This window comes from Scyliorhinus canicula, chromosome 2 (genome assembly GCF_902713615.1).
Source record: "Scyliorhinus canicula chromosome 2, sScyCan1.1, whole genome shotgun sequence".
NCBI classification, from domain to species: Eukaryota; Metazoa; Chordata; class Chondrichthyes; order Carcharhiniformes; family Scyliorhinidae; genus Scyliorhinus; species Scyliorhinus canicula.
The window spans coordinates 176,167,469-176,191,306 of record NC_052147.1 but is presented as its reverse complement, the minus strand read 5'-3'; the positions used below and the strand labels follow the sequence as shown (position 1 = coordinate 176,191,306).

The 23,838-nt window shown below is 46.5% G+C and overlaps 1 protein-coding gene across 1 annotated transcript in view; it reads right to left on the bottom strand.

Annotated features, from left to right (window-relative positions):
• Positions 1-23,524, bottom strand: part of LOC119961789 (serine/threonine-protein kinase 17B-like) — a 54,903-nt gene extending 31,379 nt beyond the window's left edge. The window contains 3 exon segments of the mRNA XM_038789115.1: positions 13,608-13,752; positions 14,530-14,742; positions 23,106-23,524. Coding sequence (XP_038645043.1) covers positions 13,608-13,752; positions 14,530-14,742; positions 23,106-23,236 — 489 coding nt within the window. The 5' untranslated portion in view covers positions 23,237-23,524.
• Positions 23,525-23,838: the final 314 nt, after the last annotated feature.

The following is a 23,838-nucleotide window of genomic DNA, read 5'->3' as shown; positions in this document are numbered from 1 at the left end:
CAGGTTGGCCGGCTCCAACCCGCGCATGCGCGGTTGCCGTCTGCCCCTCCGCTGCCCCGCAAGACGTGGCGGCTTGATCTTGCGGGGCAGCGGAGGGGAAAGAGTGCGTCTCTTGGAGACACCGGCCCGACGATCGGTGGGCACCGATCGCGGGCCAGTCCCCTCCCGAGCACGGCCGTGGTGCTCAATCCCCTCTCCGCCCCCCACAGGCCCCAAACTCACCTTTCGCACGATGTTCACGCCGGCAGCGACCAGGTGTGGTTGTCGCCGGCGTGAACCATTCGGGGTGGTCAGGCCGCTCGGCCCATCTGGGCGGGAGAATCGGCGGTCGCCGGGAAAAACGGCGAGCGCGATTCTCCAAACAGGGGTGGGAGAATCGCAGGGGGTGCCAGAGCGGCCCTCCCGCGATTCTCCCACCCGGCGTGGGGAGCAGTGAATCGCGCCCAATAACTTCCACAATGTTCTGTTACTAGTTCAAACTTATCAAGGCAAGTTCTGGCCACTTGAAGAATGATTTAAGTAAATACCGACCTCTTTTCTCCTTCCATTCAAAACTATTTTTTTAAAAAATCAAACCAAGATATAAACTTCCAAAATTATCTAACCATGAGCATTTGGATTTCAACACTCAGAAGGGCAACTAGAGAACAATCATCATCCCACACAACATAGAACATAGAACAGTACAGCACAGAACAGGCCCTTCGGCCCTCGATGTTGTGCCGAGCAATGATCACCCTACTTAAACCCACGTAACCCGTATACCCGTAACCCAACAATCCCCCCATTAACCTTACACTACGGGCAATTTAGTATGGCCAATCCACCTAACCCGCACATCTTTGGACTGTGGGAGGAAACCGGAGGACCCGGAGGAAACCCACGCACACACGGGGAGGACGTGCAGACTCCACACAGACAGTGACCCAGCCGGGAATCGAACCTGGGACCCTGGAGCTGTGAAGCATTGATGCTAACCACCATGCTACCGTGAGGCCCCACAAGGAGGGACAAAACATACAATTAACAAGTTCAGAGGGCTACTGCTTTGTACGCCTATTAGATCGACTGGCTGGCTGCTGACTGAAAATATGTTCAACAGACAGATACTGGCAAGTTTTCTTAATTGCTTTGAAAGATATAGAGCAATATGAACTTAGGTTGCATAAATGCTAAAGAATGGCAGCAAAACTTGCAAAATTGGCTTGCTACTCAACATCAAACAATCCAGTATAGATTGGAAGTACATTAAAAATTTCTACAATGCAACGCATAGTAATCCATTCTCTTCAAGATGTGCTTTGCCTAAAAATGATTCATTTTAACTTGTAGCAGTGATTTGTACGAGAAAATGTTCCAACTCGTCCAGCTTAAAAAACAACCACGTTCTAAATTTTGAGTTATTCCAAAATCTCTCACCAATTATTCATTTGGACTATTATTGTGCAAAGATTGGTCCCATTGTTAGGAAAACAAGACTAGTTTGAAGGGATTTATATTGGTAAACAATCAATATAAAGTAAAGTTTGAAGTATGTTTAACGTTTCTGTTCCTAGAAGGGTAAAACCTATGGTCCTGCTGGACAAAGGTGTGAAGAATAAATAAACCAGCAGTGATTGCTTAGCAACTGGGGCCTTCAAGGTAGAGAACCATTTAAGTTTTAGTTTAGATAACTTGATTGCAGTTGAAGAAAGAAAGCAGTTCTCAGAGCTCAGATAGAAGCAGTTGTTTTAGAAGGCGAGAGAGAGAGCAGCTCTCCACTTTTCCAGAAGCAAAAGCATACCATGGAGTAATGGTTAAGAAAACAAGTGCAGGGATCTGAAGAGCACCTAGTTAAGGAAACTGGATAAATGAAGAGAAGTCTTAAGAAGTCTGAGGTGAAAGGTACTAGAACAGAGCACTGTTCAGTAAAGACAGAGCTGAGAAGGCGGCGGAGACACCAGAAAGAAATCGGAACTGATTTTCAGGTTTGAGAGATTTTACTACAGCGACTTGATAACTATGAAGGGCTTCCAGTGGAGGCCATGAAGTGAGTGGTTGCATGGCTCCAGCTTGGGGATTTGGTTGTTGGTCCTTTTTAGCCATTTAACGGGTGGGTAGTTGAAGAGTTTGGGATCCTCTTCTGGCATGTCTGCAGGCTACAGCACAAGGAATGAGCAGGGTCAGGGCATCTCTTTGGACTCTACAGGCCTGCATATTGCAGGAGGGAAGAAAATGAGGGAGGTCTCTGTATTGTCATAGCCCTCTCAGTGGACAACTGAGAGGCTGGTGGAATTTTTGGCAGAGGAGTTTTGAAAGCAGAGGCAGGTGATCACAGCTGATCTGGCAAAGGTGACTGAGCCAATTCAGGCAGCTCTGGACAGGGTGGAACAATGGTTGGAGACACAGGGCTCGACCACCCGGAAGCAAGAGGAGGCTGTCTTGGATCATGATGACCGGTTCACTTCCTTGGAAGCAGAGGTGACTGTGTGGTGGAGGGGCAGAAAGCATGGAAGGACAAGGTCGACGACCTGGAGAATCGCTTCAGACACCAGAATTGAGGATGATTGGGTTGCTGGAGGGCATGCAAGGTGCTAAAGCCATGGACTACATAGCAAAGATGTTCAGGAACCTGGTGAGGGAGGGGGTTTCACAAACCCTCCTGCAGTGGATTGGGCCCACAGATCATTGTGACAGAAGCCCAGATCTAGAAGCCACCACGGCCGATCATAGTCCAACTCCACAGGTGCTTAGACAAGGAAAAGATCCCGAGGTGGGCGAAGGAAACACGGAATGCAGATGGGAGAGTCAGAATTTACCAGAACGTTGGGGCAGAACTGACAAAAAGGCAGGCGGGGTCCAATACGACCAAGGCAGCTCTTTGCAAGAACAAAGTGAGGTTCAGAGCGATGTACCCGGCTCGCCTGCGGGTCACATTTGGAAACAAGGACCATTACTTCGATATGCCAGAGGGGACGAATAACTTTGTTAAGAAGCATGGACTGGGGGAAATTTGAATGCAATGGTTGCCTTCACCAGAGTAGTGGGATTTTATTAATTTTCATGTTTATGTCTGTAATCCTGTATTTGGAGGATGGCATTTTGATGTCTTAAAAGCATTGCTAGAAAAAGTTGGAAATGTAGCGGGGCGAAGGAGTGGGTTTGTAACATGTTCAATAGTAAACTTGGGTTTGGGTAGGGGGGCTGTTTGTGGAATTATTTAGTGCATAACCTGTGTTCCACCCCCCACCCCCAAGGTGAGGGTCACCCTGCTAGCAGAGATGCCAGTTAATGGGAGCGAAGTTGGGGGAGAGAGCCGCGGCTGGTTACCAGGGTGGTGGGACTAGTTGAGGTAACGAGCCTCGGGTGGTTGGATTTTCTTTCTTCAGGATGGGGAAGGGAGAGGGGGGCTGATGGAGAGGGGAGGGCTGTTTGTTTGGTGTTTGCAGCAAGTGGGATGGGTGGGGTGAGATTGGGGAGACAAAGGCTGATGAGGAAAGGTTCTTTGCTGAGATGCTGGTTTGAGGGGGATGGCTGTGGCCATCTTGGGTGGGCCTGGAGCCAGGGGGAGGTGGGGCCCTGCCTGACAGCCTTGCGGTTGGACTATGGCTGTTCAGTGTAGGATGTGGTGGGGGCTGGAGGTCCCCAAACAGGCTGGTCACATGGTACGCTGGTTACATGGAACACAAAGGGGTTAAATAGGCCAGTTAAAAAATCTTGGGGTGGTGGGGAAAGAATGGATCCGTAGAAATTCAGACACCAGAGTGAGAAGGAGTTCTCCTTCTCTTCACAAGTACATCAGGTCTATTCCCCTATTGACTTCTTTGTGGTGGGTAAGCCCCAGGGTTGTAGGGGCGGAGTATTCGGCGATTATCATATCTGACCATGCTCTGCACTATGTATCTGGAGGAGGGCTGAGCTTAGTGACTTCCGTAGAGGTCGTACACGCCGTTGCTCACAGATAAGGGTGCATATGAGAAGATGGCTTCCGCTATTGGGGTCTATGTGGAGTTCAATAAGAACAAGGGGGGCTTGCCTTCCACCTTCTGGGAGGCATTAAAGACAGTGATTATCATAGAATTTACAGTGCAGAAAGAGGCCATTCGGCCCATCGAGTCTGCACCGGCCCTTGGAAAGAGCACCCTACCCGAGGTCAACACCTCCACCCTATCCCCATAACCCAGTAACCCCACCCAACACTAAGGGCAATTTTGGACACTAAGGGCAATTTATCATGGCCAATCCACCTAACCCTTGGGGGGTGGGGAGGGTTAATTTTGATTAAATTTCACTGGGGCAACTCAGGGAGGGAGGAACAGCAGAGATCGGTGGAGCCTATTCTAGCGGTGGACTGTCAATACGCTGATCCCCCAACGGCAGAGAGCAAGAAGCTCCAGGTAGTTATCAAGTTGGTGTAGATGGAGAAAGCGGTTAGCCAGCTTCATTGTGCGTGGGGAAACTTTTAGGAGTATGGGGAGAAGGCCAGCTTTTTTATTGGCTCACCAGCTGAGGCAACAGGCAGCCTTTTGGGAGATAGCTCAGGTTAAGGGCCGGGGGGAGGATTTACCAGGGGTTGTACAGGTTTGAGCCTCTGGAGGAAGACTCGACTAGGGCACAGTTCTTGGTCTTTCCAATGGTGGAGAGGGAGAGAGTGCAGAAGCTGGAGGCACCACTCAGGCTGGAGGAAATTATGAAGGGTATCTGTTCGATGCAGTCTGGGAAGGAACCGGACCCAGACAGATTCCCGGTGGAATTTTATTTAAACATTTGCGATAGAACTGGGGCCACATCTGTTGGACATGTTTAACGGTTCACTGTCCCAGAGGGTACTGCTGGCTACATTGGCGCAGGTATCCATTTCTTTAATCCTGAAGGATAAAGATCGCGTGGAGTGTGGGGCATACCGGCCCATCTCTGTTGAATGCAGATGCAAAGCTATTGGCGAGGTGTTTGCAACTCGTTGGGAAGGGTGCCTGCCAAGGGTAATTTCAGAGGATCAGACGGAATTTGTCAAGAGCCAACAATTGTCAGCCAACATTTGGAGACTCCTGGATGTGGTGTTGTCGCCCTAGTCAGGGGCCAAGATAGAGGTAATGATTTCCATGGATGCGGAGAAACTGTTCGACTGGGTGAAGTAGGGTACCTTCTTTTTTTTATTAAATAAACATTTTATTGAGGTATTTTTGGTATTATAGCAACAACAAAACAAACAATGTACTTGAAACTATGAACATAGTGCAAAAGCCGTCTCCCTCCCTTACAGGTCCCACCTTTATTAACCCCCTACTCCAAGCTAAACTAACCACCCTCCCCTTCCGCTGACGATAAATTTTCTGCAAAGAAGTCGACGAACAGTTGCCACCTCCGGGCGAACCCTAACATTGACCCTCTCAAGGCGAACTTGATTGTCTCCAAACAGAGAAAGCTAGCCATGTCCGATAGCCAGGTCTCAGACTTCGGGGGCTTCCCTCCAAGCTAATAGTATCCATCTCTGGGCTACCAGGGAAGCAAAGGCCAGAAGGTCTGCCTCTTTCTCCTCCTGGATTCCCGGGTCTTCCGACACCCCAAAAATCGTCACCTCTGGACTCAGTACCATTCTTGTTTTTAACACCGTGGACATGACATCTGCAAACCCCTGCCAAAATCCCTCAAGCTTCGGACAAGCCCAGAACATGGAGACATGGTTTGCTGGTCCTCCCGCACATTTTGCGCACCTATCTTCCGCCCCAAAGAATCTGCTCGTCTGGGCCACTGTCATGTAAGCCCGATGAACGACCTTGAATTGTATCAGGCTGAGCCTGGCACATGTTGCGGACACGTTGACTCTACTCAACGTGTCCGCCCGTAGGCCATCCTCTATCTCTCCTCCCAACTCTTCCTCCCACTTGCGCTTCAGCTCCTCGGTCTGCATCTCCTCTGACCCCATAGGTTCCTTGTAAATGTCAGAGACGCTCCCTTCTCCTACCCACCCTCTGGAAACTACCCGGTCCTGAATCCCCCTTAGCGGTAAGAGCAGGAGGTTTGACACCTGTTTACGTAGGAAGTCCTGCACCTGCAGGTACCTGAATTTGTTTCCCCTCACCAACCCAAACTTTCTACTCCAGTGTCCTCATACTCGGAAAGCTCCACTCTATAAATATATCCCCCATCCTCTCAATCCCTGCTCTCCGCCATATCCGGAAGCCCCAATACATACTTCCCGGGGCAAACCGGTGATTATTACAGATTGGGGACCACACCGATGCTCCCTCAGCTCCCAAGTCTTCTCCATTGCCCCAGGCTCTCAGGGCCGCCACCACCATGGGGCTGGTGGAGTACCGTGCCGGCAGGAACGGCAGAGGCGCAGTTACCAACGCCCCCAGACTGGTGCCCTTGCATGAAGCCACCTCCATACGTTACCATGCCAACCCTACCCACTGCCTGATCATGGTTATATTCGCTGCCCAGTAATGGTTACTAAAATTTGGCAGCGCCAGCCCGCCCTCTCCCCGACTCCGCTCAAGCATTACCTTCCTTACTCGCGGGGTATTGCCCGCCCAAATGAAGCCAGTGATCACTTTGTTGTCCCGTTTAAAAAAGGACCGCGGAATAAAGATGGAGAGACATCTGGAGAGATTGAAACACAAACAGGAATCTTGGGAGGACCATCATCTTCACCGTCTGCACCCTCCCAGCCAGTGACAACGGAAGCGCGTCCCACCTCCGAAAATCGTCCTTCATTTGGTCCACTAGTCGGACCAGATTCAATTTATGCAGCCGGTCCCATTCCCGAGCCACTTGAATGCCTCGGTACCTAAAGCTTCCCACTACTAATCGAAACAGCAGCTCCCCCAATTGCCTCTCCTGTCCCTCGCCTGGACCGCAAACATCTCACTTTTCCCCATATACACCGAAAACCAGCCAAATTCCCCTAGAATCCGAATAATTTCTTCCATCCCCTCTATTGGGTCCGATACATAGATAAGCAGGTCGGCTGCATAGAGCGAGACTCTGTGCTCCACCCCACCCCCGGACCAGCCCTTTGAGGCTCTCAGTGCAATTGCCAACAGCTCTATAGCTAGCACGAACTACGGTGGGGAAAGGGGGCATCCCTGTCTCGTCCCCCGGGGCAGTCTAAAATAGTCTGATGTTGTCCTATTCGTCTGTATGCTTGTCACAGGAGCCTGATACAGCAACCTGACCCAGTCAATAAGGCCCTGCCCAAATCCGAACCATGCCAGCACCTCCCACAGATAATCCCATTCTACCCAATCAAAAGCCTTTTCTGCATCCATTGCGATCACTACCTCCACCTCCCTACCTTTCAGGGGCATCAAGATTACGTTTAACAACCTTCTTACATTGGCCACCAACTGCCTACCCTTAACAAACCCCGTCTGCTCCTCCCCAATAACGTTCGGAACACAATCCTCAATCCTGGAGGACAGCAATGTGGCATCCACATTCAACAGGGATATCGGCCTGCAGGACCCACACAGCTCCGGATTCTTGTCCCGCTTCAGAATCAGCGAAATTGTGGCCTGTGACATTGTCGGAGGTAGCACCCCTCTTTCCCTTGCCTCATTGAACATCCTCATCAATACCTGCCCCAATATCCCAGAGAACTTTTCATAAAACTCCATTGGGTACCTGTCCGGCCCCGGGGCTGTACCCGACTGCATGGCCTTCAGACCCTCCAGCAGGGTCTGAAGGCCATGCAGTAGGGGCAGCACGGTAGCATTGTGGATAGCACAATCGCTTCACAGCTCCAGGGTCCCAGGTTCGATTCCGGCTTGGGTCACTGTCTGTGCGGAGTCTGCACATCCTCCCCGTGTGTGCGTGGGTTTCCTCCGGGTGCTCCCGTTTCCTCCCACAGTCCAAAGATGTGCAGGTTAGGTGGATTGGCCATGATAAATTGCCCTTAGTGTCCAAAATTGCCCTTAGTGTTGGGTGGGGTTGCTGGTTTATGGGGATAGGGTGGAGGTGTTGACCTTGGGTAGGGTACTCTTTCCAAGAGCCGGTGCAGACTCGATGGGCCGAATGGCCTCCTTCTGCACTGTAAATTCTATGATCTATGTCTTCCAACCCGATCGGGGCCCCAAGCCCTTCTACCAGCTCCATGTCCACCTTTGAGAAATTCAGCCCCTCCAAGAAGTGCCTCATCCCCTCCTGCCCTGGAGGGGGCCCATAGGGGGTTCCGACCTGCCTGCTGTAGAAATCCCCAAATGCCTTATTCATACCTGCTGAATCGCCAACCTGGTTCCCATCTCCGTCATTTACTTTCCCCATCTCCCTGGCTGCCTCCCTCTTTCTAAGCTGCTGGCCTTCTCTCCATACTCATAGATCATCCCCCCCCACCTCCTCACCTTTCTCAGCTGCTCCACCACCTCCCCTGTGGTTAACAAGCTGAACTCCACTTGTAGTCCGCCGTTCCTTTAAAAGCACTGCCTCTGGGGTCACCGCATACTCGATCTGTAGTATCTCCTTTACCAGTCGGTCTGTCTCTGCCCTGTCCATCTTCTCCCTATGGGCCCGTATCGAGATCATCTCCCCTCTGACCAACACCTTCAGTGTTTCCCAGACCACCACTGCTGAAATTTCCCCTGTGTCGTTGACCTGCAGGTAGTTCTGAATACATTTCCTCAGCCGCTCGCACACCCTTTTGTCAGCCAAAAGTCCCACATCTAAACTCCAGTGCAGTCACTGGTTACTGTCTTTACCAACCTGCAGATCAACCCAGTGCAGAGCATGGTCTGAGATTGTGATCGCAGAGTACCCCATGTCCATCCTGCCAGTAAGGCCCTGCTCAAAATAAAGAAATCAATCCGGGAGTACACTTTATGCACGTGAGAGTAGAAGGAGAACTCCTTCACCCTCGGCTGCCCAAATATCCATGGGTCCCCCCCGCCCCACATCATTTGCTCCATGAACCCTTTTAGTTCCTTTGCCATTGCTGGCACCCTGCCCTTTTTCCAGCTTGACCGGTCCAAACCAGGTCAATAACTGTGTTCAAGTCCCATGACAAACCTGTGCGGATCCAGGCCCGGTATCTTCCCTAGCACCCTCTTCATAAACACCACATCATCCCAATTTGGCGCATACCTATTTACTAATACCACCTGCACCCCCTCCAGTTTCCCACTGACCATAATGTACCGACCTCCCACATCCGAGACTATTCTACTCGCCTCAAACACCACCTGCTTATTGATCAGGATCGCGACCCCTCTAGTCTTTGAATCCATTCCAGAGTGAAAGACCTGACTGACCCAGCCTTTCCTCAATCTAATCTGGTCAGTTACTATAAGGTGCATCTCCTGCAACATTACCACGTCCGCCTTCAGTCCCTTGAGGGCACGTGGGTTTGCGCATCTTTTGACTGGCCCATTTAACCCTCGAACACTCCAGGTGATCAGCCAAGTTGGGATTGGGGGGGGGGGGGGGGGGGGGCTCATTGCCCCCCATCTTCGCCGATCAGCCATCCCCTTTATTTGGCCCGCCTCCAGCCCATGCTCCGCGCCTCCACCGGCCTGCCCCTAGGCAGCCTACGCCCCCAACCTCCTCTCTGTCCCTTCCTCGTCAGCAGAACATTTACCCCCCCCCGCCCCCAGTAACAACATTCTGTAATCCAACTCCTTTACTAAACCGAACATATGCACACCCCCCACTGTGCTTCCGTGAGCTAGCCCGCCCAGCCAGCTTGGAGGCCCCACCCCTGGCGCCGGATAGCCTCCCACCAATTGTTCCCCACCCACTCTTCCCCTACCCCCCTCCCACCCCAGCCCATACAAACATACTCCAACATCAAACAATCCCCACAGAACTGGCCGACAGATCAGTCCACCACCAGTCCTTTCCTCGAACTCCAGTGCGTCCTCAGGCGACTCGAAATAAAACTGCTGTTCCTTGTGTGTGACCCAGAGACGGGCCGGATACAACAGTCCGAACTTTACCTTTTTCTTAAAAAGGGTCGACCTAATCTGGTTGAAGCCTGCTCTTCTCCTGGCCACCTCCACATTCAGGTCTTGGTAAACACGCAGGATATTGTTGTCCCACTTACAGCTCCGTGTCTCCTTGTCCCACTGAAAAATCACAATGCGCTCCTTATCCAAATACCGGTGGAATCTCATCACCATTGCCCACGGGGGGGGGGGGGGGGGGGGGTCCGCATTCGCGGCTTCTTCGCGAGTGCTGTGTGAACCCTGTCCACCTCCAAGCGCCGGGCGAATGCTCCATCCCCCAGCAGCTTCTCAAACATGTCTGCGATGTATGCCCCAGCAACCGCTCCTTCGGACCCCTCCGGGAGCCCAGCGATTCTCAAGTTCTGCCGGCGGGACCTATTCTCTGGGTACTTCACCTTCTCCAGGAGCTTCTACTGCTGGTCTCTCAGCATCCCCACCTCCAACTCCACCGCAGTTTGATGTTCCTCCTGCTCAGCCAGCACCTTCTCCACCTTCTGGATCGCCCGATCTTGGGTGTCCAATCCAAGCTCCAGCCACTCAATTGACCCTTTTATCGGGTCCAAGCAGTCCCATTTCTGCTTAGCAAAGCCTTCCTGAATAACTTGCATCAGCTGCTCCGTTGACCGCTGGGTCGACAAACCAGAGGTCCGGTCCTCCGCCATGCTGTCTCCTGCTGCAGCTTCAGCCCCCGCTTTCTCTGTCTTTCTGTTTCTGCCTTTACGAGCACTTCTAGTCCTTCTCTCCATGCACCGATGTGGGAATTCAGTACACAATTACCTCTGTCATCAGTTTTACAATTCAAGTCTGGTAGAAAATTGGGGGAAAAGGTCCAAATGTCCGACCCGACCGGGAGACACCAAATGTGCAACGTACTCCTTTATAGCCGCCCCGGAAGTGTGGGGTACCTTCTCTAGGTTCATTTCATGGATTAGATTCTTGTACAGGGTGTACACAGGGTGTACACTGTGAGCACCAATGCATTACATTCAGAGTACTTTTGGTCGTAGGGGCACAGGGTACTTTCCCCGTGGCGATTGAGCCATTGGCTATCATACTTGTATAGAGAGGCATGGTAGGGAGCATTGGATGTCACTTTACTGTTCTATATTATGGACCCTTTCTCTAATGTGGAAAGATAACGAAGGTATGAAGGAAGTTTGGCTCTTTCTCAGGATTGAACATGGGTAAGAGTGAGGGGAGCTGATCTGGGGAGATTGCAGTTTCGACTAGCCAGGTCAAGTTTTAGGTAGTTGGTAATGCGGGTGGTTCATGATTGGGCCTCGTTACACAAGTTGAACCTGGCCAGTCTGGTAGAGGGGGTGAAGGCAGATTTAAAAAGATGGGACGCCCTCCCGTTATAATTGGCAAGAAGGGTCCAAGTGGTCAAAATAAACATTTATTCAAGGTAATCTTTATTAGTGTCACAAGTAGACTTACATTAATATGGCAATGAAGTTATGTGAAAATCCCCTAGTTGCCACACTACGGCGCTTGTTCGGGTACACGGAGAGATAATTCAGAACGTCCAATTCACCTAACAAGCGCGTTTTTCAGGACTTGTGGGAGGAAACCGGAGCACCCAGAGGAAACTCATGCAGACACGGGGAGAACGTGCAAACTACGCATTGACAGTGACCCAAGCCAGGAATCGGACCCAGGTCCCTGGTGCTGTGACGCAACAGTGCCAACCACGGCTACCATGCTACCCATTCTCGTTTGTATTTCAGAACCTTCCAATTTTTCTGCCTAATGCGTTTTTCGATAAGATTAACAAGCTGATCTCGACCTGTGTGAGCGGGTAACACCCCCCCCCCCCCCCCCGCCAATGGGTTCGTCGGGCATTCCTACAGCATTTTAAGCTGAAATCTGTCATGGCACCGATCTGTAGGAACCATAGATTTATTCCAGTGGGAATGGACTCATCATATAGGACCTGGGAGAGGGAGAAGGTAGAGAGGTTTTGGGATATGTTTGTGGAGGGTAGATTTGGCGGGAAGGAACTCCCTTTGTTACCTTGTTTGCTGATCCCTTCTCTGGTGGATACGTTAGTGTCTTTGGATAAGATAGGGGAAGGGAGGATTTCTGATATTTATGGGCAGTTGATGGAAGTAAAGGGCAAATAGGAGGAAGAGTGGGGGTGTGCTTTTAAGGAGAGGGGGGTGTGAGGAGAAATGTGGAGTGAGGTTTTACTTAGGGTTAATTCTACCTCCTCGTGCACATGATTCAGTTTAAAATGGTGCATAGGGCTCGGATGAGTGGATTCTTCCAGGCAGGCTGGCGAATCACTCACATATGCTTTGGTCCTTCCCCAAATTGGGTGAATTCTGGGCTTCCTCCTTTTGAGATTATGTTGGAAGTTTTGGGGGTTACATTGGAGCTGTGCCCATGGGTGACGATCTCTGGAGTATCAAACGACCATGTCTGCAGGAGGGGAAGGCAGTTGATTCCTGGTCTTCGTCTGATAGCCTGGAAGCAGGTCTTGCTTGGGTGGAGGGCATTGAAACTGCCTAGGTGCAACAGCATGGCTGGGCGACCTGCCAGTCTTAGCAGAAAAACTTGGAGAAAATCAAATATGCCATCAGAAGGATGAAGGTGGGGTTCTATTCAAGGTGCATGCTGTTCATTTCCTTCTTTAAGGATCTGGCAGTCGTCAACAAAAAAGGGGAGGGGTTGGATAAATGAGGGAAATAGGGAGCGGAAGCTTTGTTTCCAAGCATCATTTAAAAAACCTGGTATGGATTTTGGAATGTAAACTGCTAAGGGAAAGTAAAGAAGGTTTGAAAGTGTGACTTGAAATCACTCGTGGAAGCCAGAGTTCAGTAAAAACAAGTGGCTCACGGTATATGAATCATCTGGGGAGATTTTGAGGAGAAATCCACAGACATTTACTTGAATTCAGAGAGGAGTGTGTTTTACCATAGTCATCTTGTGTGCTTGAAAAGGACTTTGTGTGTCAATGAGACCACTGTACTCGAGTTGTACTTTGTAATCGTGTTAATCCTAAAACCTGTGTATAATTGTTAAGCTAAAAACGGGGAGTAAAGGAGCATCATGTTACAATCCAATTTTTTCATATTAAGACCATAAGACATAGGAGCAGAATTTAGCCATTCGACCTGCTGAGTTTGTTCCACCATTCAATCATGGCTGATATATGTTTCTCATCCCCATTTTCCTGCCTTCTCCCCATAACCCCTGATCCCCTTATTAATCAAGAACCTATCTATCCCAGGTCTTAAAGACACGCAGTGACTTGGTCTCCACAGCCTTCTGCGGCAATGAGTTCCACAGATTCACCACCTACTGGCTGAAGAAATTCCTCATTTCAGTTTTAAAGGATCGTCCCTTCGGTCTGAGGCTGCGCCCTCGGTTTCTCGTTTTTCCTACTAGTGGAAACATCTCCATGACCACTCTAAGTAGGCCTCTAAGTATCCTGTAAGTTTCCCCCCTCATCCTTCTAAACTGCAATAAGTACAGACCATTAAAATAAACAAAGCCTGGACTCTAATTCAAGATAATAAAATATGGAGCTATATTAACAACAGTGACATACTACTTTTAATAGACAAACAGCAAACAAAAAGTTACTGGCCTTCAAAAATCTAAAAACATTTAAAACGTTGTCAATGCCTCAATCATAAACTACTTGAAACAATATCTTGCACCAAAAGAAAATGGAAAACTTACCTTTAAATCTAGATGTACAATATTGTTTTGGTGTAGGAAAACTATTCCTTCAAGAGTCTGTTGAAGAAGTCTAATCACATCCTTTTCTGAGGGAGCTTCGTCTCGGTCAGCTACACAAAGATTAAAGACTTCTCCCCCAGCAGCACTAGAAAAGAAAGTTTAAGTATGAAAACTAAATTAATTTTAATTATCATCTCTGGCCTGTGCCACGACTGGCTATTCCTTCTATTAATAGAAACAGTTTATCTTTATTTATTCCATCAAAACCCCTCAATTTTGACTTTTTAAATTAAATTCCTCCTTAACATTCTCTGGTTTCAAAGAAAACAATCCTAGCTTCTCCATTCTCTCCATAGAACTCAAGTTAATCCTCCTTGCTGCTATTCTGGTACATCTACTCGACAAATCAAAAGGAGCAGTGGTCCTAATACTAACCACAGCACGACACTACAGTATATCTCCATCCAGTCTTAAAAACAATCATCTCCATTTTCTTCACAGTCAATTTTGTATCCATGTTTCCACTGCTACTTTATTCCAACAGGTTTCAATTTTGCTACATGTCTCGTATATGGCACTTAATCAAACATCCATGACCAGCCTCAATGAAAGAGTATCCAAAAAGTAGTCAACATTTTTGATATGAGGCAAGAAAATTGACAAAAAAAAGTTTACTGTGCTCGGAATTGAATGAACTAGAAAAAAAGTAGTCATTTTAAAACGATAAAGAGGATAGAAAGTAATAGTGGAACATAGAACAAAAAAAGTTTAAATATAATGGTTAATTTTAGGCATATGATATAATGGTTTATTTTAGGTGTGTGCCATCAATATTCCAGAGGTAAAGTTAATCTTAACTGTACAACTGGGTTAGCTTTAACATTGTATTGTGGTTTAAGCAAAAGAGGAAGAGAATACTTACTATTCTAATATGAGGATAATTTCATTTGTTGTTTCATATACCTCATGCAAGTCTACCACACGTGGATTTGACTTTGTCAACTCAAGAACAGCAATTTCATGTATAATATCAGCTTTACAGTCCAGACCTCGACGCCTTTTCTTCAGAAACTTAGCTGCATATTCTTTCCCGGTAGCTTTTTCAATACATTTTTTAACAACAGCGAATTTGCCTCTGCAACAGGATAAAAAGATTAACACAATAAAAATGAACTGAAAAATTAGATTTATCTTAGACACTGAGCTTTCAATTTCCTGTTACAATCTGAAGCTTTATCTGCAACAGATATCCCCAGTAAATATCAAACATGTTAAAGACATGTGGGCAAACTTTGGAACAAAAGCTAAACTGTTAAAATATGAACCACAGGAGAGATTCTATGTATATACAAAAGCATGAAAAGATTGTATATACAAACCTGCACTGGATTTTAAAAAAAGGATGAGGTCCTAAAAGCAGAATAAAGGCAGTTGGGAATCAAGTTGAAAAGTAGGACCTCAAAAGTAGCGATCTCAGGATTACTACCAGGATGTGCTAGTCAGAGCATAAATAACAGGACATATCAGATGAATACATGGCTGAAGAGATAGTGTGAGGGGGAGGGTTTCAGAGAAATTAAGGGCCAGAATCAAATGGGGCCACAGTGAAAAATAATGGGAACGGGGCAAGTAATGTTAAAAACACATGCAGTAAGGCTGTGTGTCTTAATGCGTAGAGCATTCACAATAAAGTGAATCAATTAAGCACGCAAATAGATGCAAACTGCTATGATATAGTTGGGATTATGGAGACATGGCTGCAGGGTGACCCGGGTTGGGAATTGAACATTTAGGGTATTCAGCATTTAGGAAGGACAGACAAAAAGGAAACGGTGGTGGAATTGCATTGCAGGTTAAAGAGGAAATTAAAGCTGTAAGTGAAGAACGATATTAACTCAACGATGTGGAATCTGCATGTGTAGAGCTGAGAAACACGATGGGGCAAAAAACATGAATGGGGGTTGTATATAGACCCCTAAATGTAGTGTTGATGTTGAGAATGGCATTAAACAGGAAATTAAAGATGCATGCAATAATGGAATATCTGTAATTATGGATTACTTTAGTCTGCATATAGATGGGGCAAATCAAATTAGAAACAATACCATAGAGGAGGAACTCCTGGAGTGTATACAGGATGGCGTTCTGGAACAGTACATTGAGGAACCAACTAGAGAACAGGCCATCCTAGAGTGGGCATTGTATAATGAGAAAGGAATAATTGACAATCTAGTTGTGCAAGACTTCTTGGGGATGCGCGCCCATTACATCATAGAATTTTTCATCAAGATGGAGAGTGACACAGTTGATTGGGAGACGAGGGTCTTGAATCTTAATAAAGGAAACTACAATGGTATGAAGTTAGCTATGATGGATTTGGAAACATTACTTAAAAGGATGACGGTGGATAGGCAATGGCAAACATTCAACGGGCGCATGGGTGAACTGCAACAATTGTTTATTCCTGCCTGGCACAATAGCAAAACAGGAAAAGTGGTCAAACCATGGCTTACAAGGGAAATTAGATAAAATATCTGATCCAAAGAAGAGACATACAAATTGGTCTGGGAAAACAAGAGACTTGAAAATTGGGTGCAGTTTAGACTAAAGGGAAAATAGAGTAAGAGTTTAAGTTTGCGGCGAACATAAAAATTGACTGTAAAAGTTTATAGGTATGTAAAGAGAAGATGATTGGTGAAAACAAATGTAGGTTACTTAGTTAGAAACAGGGGAATTTCTAAATGGGGAACAAAGAAATGGTTGACTAACTAAATACATACTGTGGTTCTGTCTTCACAAAAGTGGACACAAATAACATACCAGAAATGTTGAGGAACACAGGGTTTAGTGAGTGGAGGAACTGAAGGAAATCAGTATGAGTAGAGAAATGGATGTTGGGGAAATTGAAGGCCGGTAAATCCCCAGGGAGTGATAATCTACATTCCAAAGTACTAGAAATAGTGGATATATTAGTGGTCATCTTCCAAGATTCTATTGACTCTGGAACAGTTCCTACGGATTGAAGATAGCTAATGTAGCTCCACTATTTAAAAAGGGAGGTAGAGTGAAAACAGAGAATGAGAGACCAGTCAACCCTACGTTAGTGGTGAGGAGACTTTGAGTCCATTATCAAAAAATTTCATAGCAGAAGACTTGGAAAACAGTGGCAGGATTGGACAGAGTCAGCATGGATTTACAAAAAAGAAATCATGCTTGACAAATCTAGTGGAATTCTTTGAGGATGTAACTAGTAGAGTTGATGAGGGGGAGCCAGTGGATATGTTTTATTTGGACTATCAGAAAGATTTTGACAAAGTCCAACATAAAAGAGATTAGTGTGTAAAATTAAAGCACATGGGATTGGGGGGGGATGTATTGAGATAGATAGAAAACTGGTTGGAAGTCAGCAATAAAAAGAAATAGGAATAAATGGCTTTTTCCCCCAAATGGCACGTAGTGACTAGTGGCTACCGCAGGGATCGGCGCTAGGAACCCAGCTATTCACAATATATATTAATGATTTAGATGAGAAAACTAAATGTAATATCTCAAAATTTGCAGATGACACAAAGCTGGGTGGGAGGAGGAGCTGTGAGGAGGATGGCAAGATGTTTTAGGGTGATTTGGACAAGGGGAGTGAGTGGGAAAATGCATGGTAGATACAGTATAATGTGGATCAATGTGAGGTCATACACTTTGGTAGCAAAATCAGAAGGGGGATTATCTGAATGACTATAAATTGAGAGGGGAATACGCAACGAGATCTGGGTGCCCTCATACTCCAGTTGCTGAAGGCAAGCCTCCAGGTGCAGCAGGCGGTAAAGAAGGGAAATGGTATGTTAGCCTTCGTAGCGAGAGGATTAGAGTACAGATGCACAGATCTCTTGCTGCAATTATATAGGGTCTTGGTGAGGCCACACTTGGCATGCAATTTTAGTCTCCTTATCGGAGGAAAGATGTTTTTGCTATAGACCAGTTGTGAGGTTTACCAGAATGATTCCTGGGATGGCAGGACTGACATATGAGGAAAGATCGAGATGGTTAGGATTGTATTTGTTGGAGTTCAGAAGAATGGAGGGTGGATTTCATAAAAACCGATAAAATTCGAATAGGACTAGACAGGGTAGATGCAGGAAGATGTCCCAATAGTGGTGGTGTCCAGAACCAGGGTTCACAGTAAGGATACAGGAAAACCTTTTAGGACTGAGAAGAGGATAAATTTCTTCATACAGTGGTAAGGCTGTAGAATTCACTACCATAGGAGCAGTGGAGGCCAAAACATTGTATGCTTTCAAGTAGGAGTTGGATATAGCCCTCAGGGCTAAATAGGTCAAAGGATATGAGGGGGAAAAGCAGGAACAGGTTACTAAGTTGGATGGTCAGCCATGTTGAAAATATTGAATGTCGAAGCAGGCTCGAAGAGCTGAATGGTCTACTCCTGCTCCTATTTTCTATGGTGCATCAACAAGCTACAGCATTAAGTGGTAGAAAGAAAAGTAGCAAATTGACTTCTTGATCTCAGTAAAGCTACTTATCCATTTCAAAATTCTCTTTGGGAGTGAGGGAGATTAAGATTTTAATCTTTCACTCCCTTTATTCTTGCCTCATTTTATGGTATTGCACTAAAAAGGGGAACCACAATTAAACATTATTAAAGCCTTCTCCTTACCGCTCATGCCATTGCTAAATATTCCAAGTTTTACACACTTTTAAATGTTAATACTGGCTATATTTATAATGAATAGTTTTAAAAACTCTTGTTACAAGATAACCCAAGCTAAAAGTCAACAGAGTTGAATATTTGAAATAATTGCATTGGTATGTAATATTGTTGAAAAGAGAGGCGTTGCCAAAGCTTTTCACTTTGTACTCATCAGGATAAAAGCAAGAATGTCAAATTTTAAACAATCACAACAATTTATACAACAGAAAAAAGGGTGCTGGCTGAGGCATTGCCATGGAAAAAGCAGTGGAGAACTATAGACTCCCATGTTGCCAAGTAGTTTAAAAAATGCACAAGGCTTGAACATATTTCCTTTGTTTGGAGAGAACAGGTCCCTGCGAATTAATGCATGTCATTTTTCACAAGCGCAAATGAGCCAAATTATGAGTTTGACTGATTATCTTAAGATAGTTCAGCATGTGGTACCCAATTGAGGAATCACATTTAACAGCAGACATTTTGTTTTGGGTTTTGCAAGGCTGTCAATAACAGCACCTTTTCCCAAGCCATATTTGTCCAGCATTGAGGTGCTAATCACTCAAAACCAGTACCGCTGGGATGACATGTAGTTAGTATAAAAGACTCCAAACTACCAAAACAACTGCTCTACTCAGAACTCAGTCGCAGCAGGAGACTCACAGAAGAACAATGTAAACAGTTTAGGAATGTCCTCAGAGCATCCCTGCAGAAATTCACTTTCCCTGTCAACTCTTTTGGATCCCTGTTTTTCAATTGATCAAAATGGAGAAGGTCCATCTGAGAGGGCACCGAACACAAAAGTAGAGGAAGCGCACAAACAATCAATCTATCCAACTCTTAAAAACACCTACCCAGCATGTGGCAGAGACTGCAGATCACACATTGTACTCATCAGCCAGCTCAGAACCCAACGAGCCGGAGTGCAAGCAAGTCATCCATGATCCTCAGGGCCTGCTTAAGAAGGTAACCTTGTACTCAATGAGGCTATTTTGAAACAACAGTTTATATGGTCATAGAATCACAGAAGGAGGCCATTTGGCCCATCGGGTCTGCACCGACCTTTGGAAAGAGTATCCTCCCTAGACCCACGTCCCGACCCTATCCCCGTAAACCCACCTAACCTTTTTGGACACCAAAGGGCAATTTAGCATGGCTAACCCACCTAACCTGCACATCTTTGGATTGTGGGAGGAAACCAGAGCACCCTGCACCCGAAGGAAACCCATGCAGGCACAGGGAGAAAGTGCAGACTCTACACAGTCACCCGAGGCCAGAATTGAACCCAGGTCCCTGACACTGTGATGCAGCAGTACTAACCAGTGTGCCACTCCACTGCCCCAATATTTAAAAATTATTAAATATTCAAAAAGTAATAACCAAGTGCCCCAAAAAGAATTTCCTTACTCAGTAAAAGATCCGATCTTGTGAACACTACGATCACTAAATTTCTGAGGCCTGTTGCTGTTTTTCTTACTTTTAGGTTAATACAAAATTTTAGGTTAATACAAATGGTTCCCACAAATCAGGTTTTAAATTGGATCCTGTTCTCGATAAGGAGCTGAAGGATTGGTTCTTAAACCAGTACTTTATTTTCTTTTATTGTAAAAATATAAGTTTTGTGATTCTTATTCAAGCCTTTCAGCAAAGACAACTCTACAATTATTTGGTGCTTTTAATATTGTAGCATGTTTAAAGGCAATTCACAAGAGCAGAACAAAATGTGACACTGTGCCTCAAGAGATATTAGGACAGAAAACCAAAAGTGACGTCAAAGAGATTTTAAGCAGCACCTTAAAAAAGGAGAAGACAGATTTAGAGAAGGAATCTCAGAACATACGGCCTTGGTAACTGAAAGAACACTCATCAATGGTGCAGCAATTAAAATCGGGGTGCCTAAGAGGCCTAAAATAGAGAAGTGTAGATATCTCAAGAACTTTGTAGGAATGGAGATGGAAGCAGCAAGGCCAGGAAGGGACTTGAAAACAAGGTTGAAAACTTTAAAGTTTAAGGCACTACCCAACTGAAGCCAATACAAGTTAGGCCTGAACAGGACTTGATGCGGGTTAGAACATATGCAAAGTTTTATCTCATGTCTACACAGTGGAAGTTATGAGCCAATATAAAGATCCTCATCCTGATTTTCAAATTGCCCAAGAACCCACTCTTCCACACATTACACCCAGACCCTGCAGAACCATTTCATCTTACTACCCACCTTCAAAATGAATGGCAGAGCAGGAAGTGCTGTTAAAAATCTGCCTGACCATACATTCAACATTCTCTTGTCAAATCCCTTCATTGTGTCAATTTCTTTCCTTTGCAAGGCACTCTCAGGCATGACTTGTGGAACACTACAAAAATGCAAGTATATGCAAATAGGGGCTAAACAGCTGGCTTGTAATGCAGAATAATGCGAGCAGCACGGGTTCAATTCCCACACCAGCCTCACCGAACAGACGTCCGAATGTGGCGACTAGGGGCTTTTCACAGTAACTTCATTGAAGCCTACTTGTGACAATCAGCGATTATTATTATTACTTCCCCTCACCATGGATTCTGCAGCAATACTTCCAAGCTCTGCATTACAGCAGCAAGTTACTTTAAAAACTCAAACTCTTTTGTCGCAAAGAGATCTCGAAAAGGAAATGAAGTCACTGTAGCTCCTCTGATTCAATCCGAAATACAAAGCCACATATGTCCTTGTCCACAGTGTTGAAAACTGAATGGCTCAGTTCCCACATTTCAGTTCACTATTTCAAGCTTACATAATGCCAATTTATTTTTTTCCACTTGCCATACATTAGTAAAAATGTTAAATTATTGCTGGAATAGCCAATTGGCATACAGTAAACCACCACCAACAGTAAAGTAATAACAACCAGATAATCTGCTTCAGTGATGTTGTTTGAAGGATAAACATTGACCAGGACGCTTTTGTCTTCTTTTAAAGAGTGCCACAGAATCCGGTGCGTCTGTTTTTATAGAATAGAACCTCTTACAGTGCAGGAGGCAGCCAGTCAGCCCATCGAGTTGGCAATGACCCTCTGAAAGTGAACCTTACCCAGGCCAACTACCCACTCCCCCACCCTATCCCCAGAACCCCACCTAACCTACCTGTACATCACTGGACATGAAGGGATAATTTTTTTTTTAAAAACATGGCCAATCCACCTGTCCTGCATTTCTTTGGACTGTGGGAGGAAACCGAAGCACCCGGAGGAAACCCATGCACATATGGGAAGAACGTAACTCCACGCAGTTGCCCAAGGCCAGAATTGAACTCGGGTCCCAGGTGCTGTGATGCAGCAGTGCTAACCACTATGCCACCCTCATGTCTCATCTGAAACTCTGCATAGCATTCCCTCAGTACTACACATGGGTGTCATCCTCAATTCCAAGACGTACTTGAACCCATATCTCAAATGAAAATCTCAGCTGCAACCTGACCCACATGTAACACTGAGGATATCTGACCCGTGAACCTTTATTCTGCAAGATAAATAAACTAACATTTAAGTTTTCCCCTTACGCTGCTGCTACACTTGCCTGTGGTGTCCCCCAAGTCTCCTTCTATCTCTCATCTATATGCCAGTCCTTGGTGGCATTACGCAAAAGTCGAGCATTAGTTTTTACATGCAAGCTGATGAGAACCAGTTCTGCCCCACCACCACCCTCCACCTCACTATTGTTGCTAAATGATCAGATTGCTTGTCTGACATCTTGTACTTGGTCAGCAGAGATTTCTTCCAATTTAATAGAGAAGACTGAAGCCATTATCTTTGGCCCCTGCTCCAAACTCTGTTCCATAGCTTCACTCCATCCCTCCTCTCTGGCATCAATTTTATACTAAACCAGTGTTCGCAATCTTGGTGTCATGCTTGACCCAGAGATGAGTTTCTGACTACATATTTACCAGGCATCACAAATACCACCAATTCCCACCTCTGTAAAATTGTGTGATTTTGCCCTGCCTCGGCTGATGCCTCCCTCATTCATACCTTCATTACCTCTGTCTTGTCTATTTCACTGTAATAGTGTCCCGCATTCTCTGTAAACTTATCCAAAACTCTAGCTGCCCTGGTCTTAATTTACACCAAGTAATGCCACAACTCTTCAACATATCTGCAATAATCAAATTCCAGCTTCTTGAGCATCCCCTCTTTTAATCGCTTCAATATTAGTTCCTTCAGTTGCCAAGGATCTATGCTCTGGAATACCACCCTTAAAACTCTCCACCATGGTTCCCTTCTTGAAGTGGAGATGCCGGCATTGGACTGGGGTGAGCACAGTAAGAAGTCTTACAACACCAGTTTAAAGTCCAACAGGTTTGTTTTGAATCACTAGCTTTCAGAGCGCTGCTTGAGGAAGGAGCAGTACTCCAAAGGCTAGTGATTTGAAACAAACCTGTTGGACTTTAACCTGGTGTTGTAAGACTTCTTACTACATTCTGTCACATTCCTTCTTGAAGACACACCTTAAAATCTACCTATTTGACTAAGCCCATGCCTTCTGACCAAATGCCTTATGTGGATCTGCGTCATGTTTTGTTTAACGTGTTCCTGTGAATCGGCATGGGACGTTTTAATACGTTAAAGAATCTGTATAAGTGCACCATTCGGTGAGTATAACTGCGGAGTGCAGATATCCGAGGCAACTAATGCAGACTAAAGAAACTCACGAAATGGTAGGAAAATCGGATGACATACAGCCTCCTCCCTACAAACATCAACCCGAAGTTCCTCATTAACGGCACAAGTGACCGAGTTTGTGCGTGTGCTTTTAAAAGTTGTACTCACCTGCCGAGTTCCTTCGGGGTGACAGTGTAGTTACTGTCGAAAGAGTCCGTCATGAAAGCGGTCTGGGGGTGAGCGAGTAAGACGGGCCGCTTGTGCCTGTCCGCCATCCTCCGACACCGGCTCTCGCACATTCTCCTCCCACACCTTGTCCGCTCGAAACCTCCACTCACCGGACAACCGGCTGCTTGGACTGGAAAGGAGAACGCGGTACCTGCCGCTGCCTCCGAGCCTCCCACTTCACAGGCGCACGCGGATTTCGAAATGATCGCGCTTCTCCTCGAGAGGGACAGCACAACCGTCACCTTTTCCAGACCAACAACTTCCTTCTCTCGCCCGACCGGCACTTACTCCACCAGAGTTCCTGCAGTGCTGGCAGGTGCCCACTGATTGGAGCAAGGACGTGGGCGCGGACGCTGCGTGCGCGCGTGCGCGCGCTCCTTCCCTCCTTATAGCGAGATGGGGGTTGAACGTGCTCTCTCATCCGGGAAACGCAAGTGTGCGTCCGTGCGTGCGTGCTCCCGTCTGGGGGACAAGACCATCAACGGCCGCGCGCGCGCGCGTTATCGTCCGAACTTTTTAAACGTCCTCAAGGCACCAGGCAGCCAATAGCGTCCCTTAGATTTCAAAACAGACTCGTTGAAACTGCCGCCTCTTGTTCGTTGCTGATGTGGACAAGTTCAAAGTTAGTATAGGGAGAGGCGAGGGGCGGTCATTCGGGTAGCAATCGAAAGAT